The sequence below is a fragment of the Exophiala aquamarina genome (assembly GCF_000709125.1).
Source record: "Exophiala aquamarina CBS 119918 chromosome Unknown aczIA-supercont1.19, whole genome shotgun sequence".
Lineage (NCBI taxonomy): Eukaryota > Fungi > Ascomycota > Eurotiomycetes > Chaetothyriales > Herpotrichiellaceae > Exophiala > Exophiala aquamarina.
This window is the reverse complement of record NW_013550569.1, coordinates 507,175-519,237: the sequence shown is the minus strand read 5'-3', so window position 1 is coordinate 519,237 and position 12,063 is coordinate 507,175. Positions and strand designations below refer to the sequence as shown.

Sequence of the window (12,063 nt, the reverse complement as noted above, 5' to 3'; positions counted from 1 at the left end):
GGTCTAAGGCGTGGCTCGAATCTGTCTGACAGGCAAAGCCAGGCGGTCCTCGGCTCCACACTCGATCACGAGTTTACCAAAGCAGCTTAGGAGGTGTTGCATGAATACGATGTAGGGGTCCAAGCGGCCAAGAATGATCCAAAGTGCATACAGAGGACGCCCTATCGCCGCCGATAACGAGGAGGTCTCCCCATTTCCTGTTCACTTTGTTAAGAGGACGTGGTGTTGGATCAGGAGCCTTCATTGATGGTGAGCGTAAACCACTAGTCATGGTTTCCTGCTTTGCTTTTGGTTGTTGGGACGACAGGGCTGAGAGACTCACGTCCTGACTAGATCAGTAGATATGGTATCGCCCATGAACACAACCTTCGTTGGCTATCGCATACGCATACGCTCCTCGAGTCTTTTTCATGACATGGATTACCGTTGTGCTTACAGTGAAAAACCTCATTCAAGACTCATTCACAATGACCTTTTGCTCATCGATCAACGCATGCCAGCGATGGAGTCACTAGTAATTTCCATAATGCGAATATATTAGGACGCTATTTGGTTTGTTCGGGTACCCAGGTGCCCTCGATTCACCGGTATCTAGTGTTGATTCTTGCCAGGATTGGAAAAAGCCTTGTTTCGTCGGGATGATGATTCTCCTGTATTCTTCAAGGTGTGATGAAGTTGCTCCCTGTTTTGATAATAGAGGTAGAGTCAAAGGTGGTAATTGATACTAAGGTATTAATAAATGTTCGATCTCGTATCCATGTATACAGGGGTATCATTAAATTCTGTCCTGGGAGCTTGAAACCTTGATACCCAATCCTCCAAAGAAAGCATTCATGAATTCGTAAATTATTGAGTTAGTCGGCCTCCCGTCACCACCTCACACAGGAAGGGCGAATTTCATCAGCCGGCTCTCGCGCTTGCCTTCCATGCCAGCACACAAATCCCTTGTGGGTCCCACGACCATGTCCTTGCCGACATCGAGGCTGCGGACATCACACGTCCAGCCTTTCTTCTTCAACCACTCGCCCTCCTCGCCCTCCCACAGCGCACGGCGCACCTCCTCGGCCGTGATCCGCTTCACGCGAAGCCGCTTCACGCTGAGGCCACGGTCGTCCTTCTCCTCGTCGTGTGCGCTGATCCAGCAGCGGGCCATCAGCGCCCGCGCGATGTCCGCGCCGCCGTACATGCCCGTCATGATGTTGCCGCCAAAGTACCATGGGTTTTGGGCGTGGTCGAACGAGTGAAAGAGGATCGTGAGTGGGATGGCACCCGCCAAGCGCACGAGGTGTGTCTCAATGTAGGGCTGGAGGTCGGAGAGTGGCAGGCCGTGCGGTGAGTAGATGACGGAGATGGCTCTGGGGCGCGCGGGTGTGACAGGGCTGTTGATGTTGAGAGTTGGACAGGAGGAAACGGACGACAGTGATTTGTGGTGTGTCGGGCTCCGAACCGAAGTGGTGCTGAGGCTGCCTCGTGGAGTGGTGGTAGATGCACTTGGTGACATGGCTGAGGGGAGGATTGGGGAGAAGCCAAAGGTCGTGGTCGGGGGCGGCGGCGGCAGCGGCTGCTGCACCTGGGCAGGGACGTCTGGAGATTCTGGAGGCGTCGGCAGCTTGCGTACAAACGTTGGCGCAGCATCTAATTCAAAGTGGAATGGAATATCCAATAGCGGCGACTGGTTGGGAATGGTCACCACACGGGGGACAATCTCCCCATCGCCAAGCTTCGCCTCAGCCCTCAGAATTGGTTGCTCCGTTACGGGCAAGAACTCAGACGAAGCGGTATTGGATGACCGAGATAACCGTGGCCTGTGTGAGCTCAGGGGCTGTGGCAGTCGAGACTCCTGCAAAGATTTCCGGTCTAGAGCAGAATCGTTGAATGAAAAGGACATTGGCCTATTGCTCAGAGGCGATAGCGGTGCAGGTGGACTGCTGGGTGGCACAGTCATTGGGCTCAGCGGCATATGGAAATACTTGGTGGTCCTCGGTAGATCAACGGTTGCAATCGGAGCCACGGACTGCGTGTGCGTCGGTGGTTGATATGTGATGCCAAACGCATTATGCAGTCCGGTGATGTAGTTCTTTGCCGCTATGAACGAGATACAAATCTCTCCTGGAAAGCCGCTTGGTGATAATGGAGGAATTCGAAGCCGCAGCGACCGCCCGAACTTGACCTTGGGGTCGAATTTAGACAATCCCACGACCCGGTTGGGATCGAAATGGCGCCAGCTCTTGATTACTCGCGCCGCTCCTGGTTCGGCTGCGATGACGGTCTTTCCCTCCGGCCGAAGTTGTAGCAATGTGTCCTTGTGGCAGTGATCCGGTTTATTCTGTGAAACCACGACGACGTCTGGTTCTTCGATCTCCGAGAGATGAGATATCGCGCTCGGGGTTCGCAACGTGGTTTTGGCGAACCATGGCGCAGTCACGACCGATGGCCCTGAAAGCCATGGATCTAAGAGCACAGAGAAGGCCCCGTTGGCGGAGAGCAGGTCGGACGGTAATGGATGAGTCTCTGGGGAGAAGACTAGGAGGAAAGTTGAGTCCCCATTGAGATGCCGTACACTGACGGACATTAAGGAGGGCCAATCTGGTGTGCTTGCTCTGGCAGATCAGAAGGCGGGGAATGTGTCAGGTCCTCCAATTTATGTGACAGGGCCTGGTGGCTGGCGCTTTTAGGCGGTGCTCATGCTCATGTACAACAATAGGTACAGGTAGAAGTTACCGTAGAAGTATATTTGCATCCAGGAGGATGAAGGCAGGGAAGCGGATGTGCCTGAAGAGTCAAGGCAACAGAGATCGAACTCATGATCAGCCTCTTGGTCAGGGAGTCGACGTTTATTGGCACTCCAATCCAGAAGTCTGGGAAACGTCCGGGCCGTCTGGGGGAACAGAGGATGTCGTGGGTCAGGTACAACCGAGATTTGACGGTGCAGGTTCCAAGATGAGGCTATTCTTACCCCTGGCGCCCCTGTCGGGCTGACGCCACCTTCGATGGATGGAGACCAGCCTCAAAACTCGGGCCATAACTGACGGGTCTGACAGCCCAGGCCGGCAGATACATGAAAAAGCTGGTGTGGGTGTTGCGCATGATGTACAAGCTTGTGTTGCATGAAAAATCTAGCATGATCAGGAAAGGGAGGGCTGCTACTATAACCAGTCATATGTGTCAAGCATGACCTGCTAAGATCACTCTATAGAACAGCACGTGATATCATATGCCATATATATGCTACGGTCAGACAGGTGGAGTGGTTTGATCCTCGCCTAGACTTGACCCCTCAGAATCAACCTTAGATTTGGTGATTTGAAATATCCGTAGTCACCGGTAGTGGCATGATACCATCCTGTCTTTGTATGGATATTTTGCTGTGCTCCCTGAGAACCGCGAGCCTCTCGCATTTCGGATCCTCCCTCATTAGAAACCACCAGCATCTCCTACAGCTTGTTGGGAAATAGAGGAGCCTCTCTCCCACCACGGAACAATCGTAGCATCTCCTCACCCATCCAAAGTTTTCTGGTCTTCGCGATACCGAACTCGAGATCGGCGACCCGGCCTGCTTGGATGAGCAGTCCCTTGCCGTTGGCTTTGATCCCTTCGCTCATGAGATAGACCACTGCGTCGGCGATCTCTCCTGGATCGTTGATCGGAACCCCCTGTCCTCTCATTCTAATCGCCCAATCTTGCAGCGATTCTCCGGGGCTTCGCCCCGATATGATGTCTGTCAATGTGATTCCAGGGGCGACCACGGAGACAGCGATTCCAAGCTTCGCAGTGTCGTTTTTCAATGCTCGCATGAGACCGACAATGCCTGGCTTACCCGTCAGCTCCTTGGACGAGGAACATCAGACCGCTAAGATCAAGACTCACCGTGCTTTGCAGCACTGTACTGGGGAGCGCCGGCACTGGCCAGATACCCCGCCAGGCTCGCGGTCATAACAATGCTGCCTCCCTTCTTCTGTCCGGATTTCTTGTTTTGAAGGTAGTAGATGGCCAACCTCGCCGTGTCGTTTGCCGCATTCATGTCGATATCGTAAACCCTTTTGTCTGGTTCTTTGAGCAGCCCATCATCGTCCAGTTCGTCCTTGAAAAACTGATCCTTGTACTCGGCGATGCCGGCATTCACAAACACCCCATCGATTGACCCGAATTTCTCGACCGCAGCTTCAAATGCAGCTCGTTGAGACTTCCAGTCTGTTATGTCAGCCTTCTGGTATAGGAACCGTGGCGAAGACAGTAGTGCTGCCGGTGCTGAAGGATGTGGTTGTGCTCTATCCACCACGACAACATTGTTGCCCAGGTCGTGCAGTAGGATGGCCGTCTGAAGTCCAATGCCTGAGCAGCCTCCTGTAATGAGGATGGTGCTGTCTCTGGGTCCATGTAACTTATCCCGTGAGACAGTAAATGCTTCGTTGGCCATGTTGTGGGTGACGCTGATGAAGCACCTCTCGTTACAGACGGGTCTGCAGCGGGTTTTCTACTCGGTACTGTACGTTCCGTAGAACACTTATGTTTGAGGTTCTCGGCGAAATCTAGAAGGTGCTTCAGCCTCGGCTCCCCCGCACACGCTTAGAGCACAAGGCCATATGTTGGGCGTATCCCCCGAACAGGATTTACCCGAATTCCTCGGGACGGGTTGACTCCCTCCCTCCTATCTAGTTATCTAATTAGTCCACTCGAATCGTCCAGCACGGCGAGCAGACGAGCAAAGATATGGTCCAAGCAGGGACCTGACCCAGCTCCTCGTAAGTGGCGGCTTCGGCCCTGAAGCAAGCACTCTTTACGAGCATATTCCGCTTTGTGGCGCAAAAAATGGCATCCTCCGCAGAAACCAGCTTCTCACCAAATAATGATGGCACCGACTCCTGGTAGTACAAAGTCTGTTCGGTGATACCCTGAACGATGATCGGATTGGTCATATGATGTTGAGCTGGATAGGCACCCAATAGGCCTCGTATGAAGATACCATGTCGCATGCAGCTGCCCCTCACAGAACCAAAAGATCGGCGGGTTGCCTGTTGAGGCTCGACACAACACCTTGGTAACAAAGTTTGCCCAGCTCACAAGTTATCATCTCACGCGGCGAATGTCTATCCGTAGGCTCCGTCGTCATGGCAAGCAACCAGACTGCTAAGCCCGCGGCTAACCTTGGACCATGGGAGATATCGATGCAGAGGTTCCTTCAGGACCTGCCGCCAGAGGATAAAGGTTTCTATGAGAAAAAGTCCGCGGACAGGATCAGACAAGATATCGAGACATTGAAGCAGCAGGCAGGCAGCGGGTCTTGGATGACTCGAATGAAGCCTCTGTGCGATGGCCTTCAGCAACTCGATTATGTCGTCTCACCACTTGCTGGATTGGACGCCCAGGGCGTGGTGGCCATCATCTGGGGAAGTGTCAAAATGTTCCTCTTGGTGAGTCAGTGGAAGGCCGACAGATAGTCACGCCATATGTTCACGCTGAATCTCGAGAACACATGAATTTGACGTGGAATCCCAGTTGGCACAAAAATCGGTAGAGTTCTTCGAGCAAATCGAACGTTCCCTCTCTGACATCGGCGACGAGCTGGTCCGCCTTCGCAAGTACGAGAGCTTGTTCAAGAAACGCATGTCCCAAAGCTTGCAAGCGTCGCTAGAGCGAGTATTCACGAGTTACCTGGTGTTTTGTAGAAGAGCAAGGGATCTATACGCCCAGTCGTCTTCACGTCGTTTCCGCGAGTCCATGGGGCTGACTCGAAGCAAGACATCAAACAAGATTCCTCTGGCCATTGAAGAAGTCCAAAATGCCTGCTCCAATGCCATCAAAGAGGTGAGCATGGCGACCGATATTACCAGTATCACCCAGAATGATCAGATTCAGACCTCCATCGACCAGCTGGATCGGAAGTTGGACAATCTCGGGAAAGATCTGAAGTCCGATGTTGGGAAAGTCTCCTTGAGAGACTATCTAGTCTGGCTTCGTCCCGAGGACATGGAGGACGCCTATATCAAGCTCATCCAGCTCAGAAAGCCTGGCACCTGCGATTGGATCTTCATGAACGATCGGATTACTCAGTGGCTTTCCTCTACGTTGCATTCGCAGCGAGTGCTCTGGCTGACCGCCAATGCCGGGTTTGGGAAGTCTGTCTTGTCTGCCTACATCGTCGAGCAGTTGCAACAACTTTATCCTACGGGGGTCGCTTGGTTCTTCTGCGCCCATGATCAACCTCGTAGACGAACTTTGGTGGACATTCTTCGCTCCTGGGTGCACCAACTCTTGCAAAAGGTCGTCGTAGGTCAAACGGATGCCAAAGGACATTTTGATATACCCGATTCCGCACTGGATTTCGAGAATGCAAAAGTAAGCCACTGCTATCTTGTTCCCTGTCCTTTCCATGGTGAGTAGAGAGTTTGACCACATGCCCACGAGCACGACTCGGCGACTGTGTTCCTGGTTTCGGGGTGCCCCTGCCATCGTGGCGTCTACCAAGGACATCTAGTGTTGACTCATGCGGTGCAATAGGAGCCTACTATTGCGGTCATGTGCCGCGTGGTGAGAAAATTGTTCGAGCAAAACAAACCCGTGAGACTGGTCCTCGATGGTCTGGATGAATGTGGAGTGCCCGTGCGCGCAGAAGAGCACGACTGGAATCAATTCTTTGCACTGCTGGAGAGTATGCCACCGGACTGGAAAGTCCTGATTGTCAGCAGATCGAACAATTGGTTCAACAAAATACTGCTCACCAATTTGCGCAAGACCCTCGGACACGTCGAACTCACGACCCTGGAGAACAGGGAGGATATCCATCAATATGTTCTGGAAGAAGTTGAGAGGGTGTCTGAATACCACCAATGGGGAAATCAGATCAAAGAAGAAGTCATCCTCGCCTTGCTCGAGAAAGCAAATGGAATGTTCGTGTGGGTGTCCCTACTCTGCAATATGCTCGAGGAGGACGGCGACGGGTTCGACGAAGATCATATCCGAACCATTATTCGTGATCTTCCTAGAGATCTCGCGGAGCTGTATGGACGCAGCCTTCGGAACTTGCCAGATGGTGGAGGGCTCGGTAAGAACATGCGATTGGCCCTGAGATGGACATTGTGCGCATATCGCCCGATGACCATAAAGCAGCTCCAGGCCGCTTTGCCTTTCGGCCCGACGCTGGAAGAAGCCATGAAGAGGAACATCGGTACGCTGATCAAGATCGATAGTACATCCAAGGAAGTTCAGCTCTGCCATGCATCAGCTCGAGACTACATCTACTCGCCTGAAGCGGCGCTGTTTGGGGACAAGGCAATGTCCGAACCAGAGCTGGTTGCCTCCACTCATAGTGTCCTGCTCAATCGATGTTTGAAAAGCCTATGCGACACCGATCCGCCCCCAAACCTGCCTGAGGATCGCGCGGCTGCGGAAGAGTACCTGCGCAAGTTCCTCGACCGTTTTCCGTTGGTGGAGTACAGCTGTATTTCCTGGATCCAGCATTTGAGAGAGGTCTGGAGAGTTGATCACGATGTGAAAGAATCCAAGGCAGTATTGGATAGATTCTTAGGTGCAGACCAGCCAGTGCTTTTGTGGCTGCAGATATTCCATTTCCAATGGAACATGGACTATCCAGGCACAGAAAACACCAACAAAGCCATCTTCAGATTAGTGTACACCGACCCATCCACCGATACGTGGAAGCACTTTCTTCGCGTCCACTATGCGGACTTTGTGGACCATCTTGGCTGGGAGGATGGTGGCAAGTTCACTCGCTGGGACCGATTCACCCACCGCAGGCATCGCTACGATTTCAGGCACCCTGCCCGCCTTTTCCAGTCCCCGACGTGCATGTCGACAACTTCAGTTGCTGCATTCTTCAATTATTCAACGGCCCTCGAAGCCATGGCGAGACGAGGTCAGGATCTCGATGTCAAGGGACAGCTAGGGGGCACGCCACTCCACTGGGCCGCCTCGGGCGGATCCTGTGCAAGTATCAAAGTCTTGCTAGCAGCTAAGGCAAATCTCGAAGCTGGCTACAACCCCGAGATGAAAGAAACCCCGATATTTCGTGCTTTACGCGTTCCTCGGGCAGTCAAAACAAGGCCTGGCCGGTTCCCAGCGGCAAAGCTGCTCTTCGACGCAGGAGCCAAATTGCATCACCTTGGCAAAACGAATGGGTTTTTAGACGGCACGGCGCTGATCGCTTTGATTGAAAGCAACAAGGATTCTGAGGGTGCCGCCGAATTCGCCAATTTGATCCTCCGCAAAGACAGATGTTGGAAATGGTACGACGTCAGATACGGCACACCTCTCCATGCTGCCGCTCACCACGGCCGTCCACTGATAATGAATGCCCTACTAAAGGACGGTTATCTACGCGGTCGCGTCGATTTTCAAGGCAGCGACACGCGATTGAAAGCCGCTCTGCACGACGCCTGTAGTCGCGACAACCCGGTCTGTGTAGAAGAGCTGCTGAAGGCAGGTGCCAACCCCAATCTGCCTGCATACCTCAACGGGTTCACGCCGCTGCACTACTCGGTCTTGTCGAGCCGAAAATCCTCGTCTGTTCTGCTCCAAGGCGGCGCGGACCCGAACTTGCGAGACGGCGCTGGTTCCTGCCCTGTGCACCTCGCCACAACGGTCGATTTACCGTTGTATATTCAAGCCTTCGTGGACAAGGGGTATGACATCGATGCAGCGGACGGAAACGGTGACACCGCCCTCTCAATCGCCCTGAGGAATGCAAACTTTGATATTGCAAAGCAGATGCTAGCCCGAGGAGCTGACCCTGATAGAGTTGCCTCCGATTTCCAAGTTTTCCTTCCTGCCGAGGAGACGGACGAGGGCCTGCTTCAAATTCGCAAACGCAACTGGAGACCGCTACAAAGCTATGCTTACCTTTTCGCCATTCGTCAAGCATTTGCAAAACACGGCCTCTCGCTACCGATCCCGGTATTCGGACGGGTCTTAGATTTTCTAGGCCATCGGGACGTTCTCGAAGCCACTCGCAAAGGAAGATTTACTGTCAATGAGGCGATGGTGAGAACAATGTCTCACCCCTACATCACCAGCCAGCCCATCATTGGAAATCATCCATACCCCGTACAAATGCTCGAGTTCAAGGTCTTGGGCCAGTGCCAGGACTTTGGGGGACAGCGTCACCACTCCTACTATGAAATCGATACGATCGAGGGCCGCTCGAAGAGCCATGTGCGTTGGAAGCCTCATCTATCGAGATTCGGCCACAACTCCAGGCCTCTCGCGGAAAAGACCAACATCTTCGAAAGGAAGACGTCTCTTGTAAGCTACACGTTTCATTCTCTCCCGTTTATCCAACAAGTCTCTAATGAGAAGCTGCATTCACACAGGAAAACGAAAGATTCTGGCTTCTCAAGCCCGGTGACCGTGTCGCGATCGTTCCCATGGTGGAGTTCTCAGGGTGGGAAAACTCGACCGAGAGGGCCAGCATCAAGATGTGGTTGAGAGTTTTGCGGACGTATTACACCAGATCTGAAAGGGGGCAAATCTGGGGTAGGCATGAGGACGACTTCAATCCAACATTTTGCACACCTGGACGCTGCGTGAGGTGTGTGGCAGAAAGGATTCTGCTAGATGGAAGGCTTTAATCTGTCACTTCGCTTGGGCTCAGAGTGGTGCTTGCGGTCATTGGGCCTATCTTGGAATACTGGACCTTGGCGTGAGAATCACAATTGCCGATCATTATAACAATGATTGGGGTGTCAGGACAGTAACGCCTAGAGAAGGATTTACCAGCGTCCCATGTTTTATGTATTGAAGTCACGCCATATATGTTTTACCCACCTCAGCAGTACCCGAACCTAAAACCCATCCACGAGTCAGCTTTTAGTAACCGCATTTACCAAGAGAATTTCACAAACACAAGCAATCGTGCCACATCTCTAACCTGTTCTGGAATGATGCCTTCCATAATAGCACTCCAGCTCGTGTATGTATCGCTTTTGGTGGATCAATACGACCTGGCGAAAGGGCGGGGACGTCTGTCCGACGACGTTTCCTTGATCGTCCATCGGACAACGTCTGTCCGTAGTTGATGGCCCATTATTAAACCTAAGTCATCCCCTTGTAGGCCCTTGACTGACTAATCCATACATACGCTATCTTTATTGCCGTTCTGACCCCATATCTGAAGTATCGATAACCTCGGCCTCAGACTCTGCACGGTGGAGCTGAGCACAACCCCTCGCCCACCACAACCTTCTTCTCTTACGACTAACTGAGTCTGAAGTCTACGTAAAGAGAGAGCAAACTTCGAAATGGATCTTGGGGCGTCACAAGTTCCACTAGGTGGGCAAATCTTCGGCACGCAATGCGCGTCTCTGGTGCAGCCCATAGTGGCAGGCGCAGAGATCCTGCGCCTCCACGCAGCGGAGGTGCACAACTTCAGCTTTGCTGCAATTCCGTTCTTCAACCCGGTAGAGACCACTAGTCTTGATTTTTGCAATGTTTCACTGACCCTGACACACCCTGGTGCAAACGATACCGTCTTTGTGAGTGTCTGGCTTCCTCTGACGGACTGGAACGGCAGATATCAAGCGACGGGCGGCGGCGGGCTTGCAGCCGGTATGGGACCGCCTATGCTGGCCAACGCGCTGGGGTTGGGCTATGCGACCTCCTCTACGGACGGCGGTCTGACACTCAACAATACGGTTGACCCACAGAGTGGAAAATGGGCTTTGAAAGAGGACGGAACCAGCAATGACGACCTGCAATTGAATCTCGCCTGGCGATCAATCCACGACATGGTTGTGGTATCTAAGGACCTTATCGAACAATTCTACGGTGTGAAGCCTTCATACTCTTACTGGCACGGGTGCTCTCAAGGAGGGAGGCAGGGGTACGCAGCGGCGGCCAAATATCCTCACGACTTTGATGGGATTCTTGCCATAGCGCCTGCCCTTGACCTTGCCGAACTTGTTACTGCGGACTTCTGGCCGGCCGTGGCAATGCAGAATGAAGTCGTCCCTCCCTTTTGTATCTTCGAGGAATACCACAAAGCGATCAACGCGAAGTGCGACCCCTTGGACGGTGTCATCGATGGGTTGATCTCCGATCACGACCTCATGGAGAGCTGCCCGTTCGACCCCCACGCTCTCGTCGGACAGGTGGTAGCTTGCGAAGGCGTGGAGGATGTAACAATCACGAGGGAACACGCGAATGTAGTCAAGCAGATCCTTCAAGGTCCGCGAACCACAGAAGGCAAATCATTGTGGTACGGTTTGGCACCGGGCGCGGCGTTCTTTGCTTTGGCAAAGACCGCGGCCGGCCCAGATGGAACCTTCGCCCCCGTCCCTTTCGCTCCCTCGGTGAGTTGGATCAAACATTTTGTCTTTCAGGATCCCGCCTATGACACCAGTCAAATGACATATTCCGACTATGACACAGCCTTCGAGATATCAGTTTCCAAGCTCAGTGTGCTCTGGGGTAACCAGCACCTCGACCTGACGGATTTCAAACACTCCGGCGGCAAACTGTTGACATGGTTCGGGCTGGCGGATGAGTACATCGCTCCAAGCAACATGCTACGATACCGGGAGGGTCTCGAGAAGCGATTCGGAGGCGCAGAAGTGGTCGACGAGTTCCACCGTCTCTTCTTTGCTCCTGGGGCCGGACACTGTGCCGGCGGCCATGGACCACTCCCTGTAGATGCATTGAATGCTCTGAGGGACTGGGTCGAGAACGGCACCGCACCTGATGTGCTGCCGGCGTTGACCACTACCTCTGAAGACGTAAAAGTGTCTCGAAACCTGTGTCGATACCCCAAGAAGCTGGTCTACCGAGAGGGAGAAGTCAACTTGGCAAGCAGCTTTGTTTGTGAATAGCCGCGCTCGCCTTTACTTGTGGCCTGGCGCGAGCCTGAAGCCGATGGTCGGGGACCGGGAGGCGGATAGGATAGGATAGGTAGAAGCCACATGGCTACTCTGAGTATCGCTTTTCTGATTTGAATGAAGTTGAGATGCTCGAATTAATGGGCAGGCTGCACAAGGTGTGGTTCAACGGCCAGCTGGGACGAAAACGACTTTTAGCAACTGGCGGACTATGAGTCGAGCATTGAGAAATGGAAGC

At 53.1% G+C, this 12,063-nt stretch overlaps 4 protein-coding genes across 4 annotated transcripts; 2 read left to right on the top strand and 2 right to left on the bottom strand.

The window, feature by feature from the left end:
* Positions 1 to 877: 877 nt before the first annotated feature.
* On the bottom strand, positions 878 to 2,572 carry A1O9_11862 (uncharacterized protein; the record flags this gene model as incomplete). Its single annotated transcript, XM_013399371.1, has 1 exon — positions 878 to 2,572. The coding sequence occupies one exon, from the start codon at positions 2,570 to 2,572 to the stop codon at positions 878 to 880; it is 1,695 nt and encodes a 564-aa protein (XP_013254825.1).
* An 862-nt stretch (positions 2,573 to 3,434) lies between these two features.
* Positions 3,435 to 4,417, bottom strand: A1O9_11861 (uncharacterized protein; the record flags this gene model as incomplete). The annotated part of the gene is made up of 2 exons (XM_013399370.1): positions 3,435 to 3,808; positions 3,868 to 4,417. The coding sequence occupies 2 exons, from the start codon at positions 4,415 to 4,417 to the stop codon at positions 3,435 to 3,437; spliced, it is 924 nt and encodes a 307-aa protein (XP_013254824.1).
* Positions 4,418 to 6,516: 2,099 nt separating this feature from the next.
* A1O9_11860 (uncharacterized protein) lies at positions 6,517 to 9,441 on the top strand (the record flags this gene model as incomplete). Its single annotated transcript, XM_013399369.1, has 1 exon — positions 6,517 to 9,441. One exon carries the CDS (start codon positions 6,517 to 6,519, stop codon positions 9,439 to 9,441), a length of 2,925 nt encoding a protein of 974 aa, XP_013254823.1.
* Positions 9,442 to 10,253: 812 nt separating this feature from the next.
* Positions 10,254 to 11,819, top strand: A1O9_11859 (uncharacterized protein; the record flags this gene model as incomplete). Its single annotated transcript, XM_013399368.1, has 1 exon — positions 10,254 to 11,819. The coding sequence occupies one exon, from the start codon at positions 10,254 to 10,256 to the stop codon at positions 11,817 to 11,819; it is 1,566 nt and encodes a 521-aa protein (XP_013254822.1).
* Positions 11,820 to 12,063: the final 244 nt, after the last annotated feature.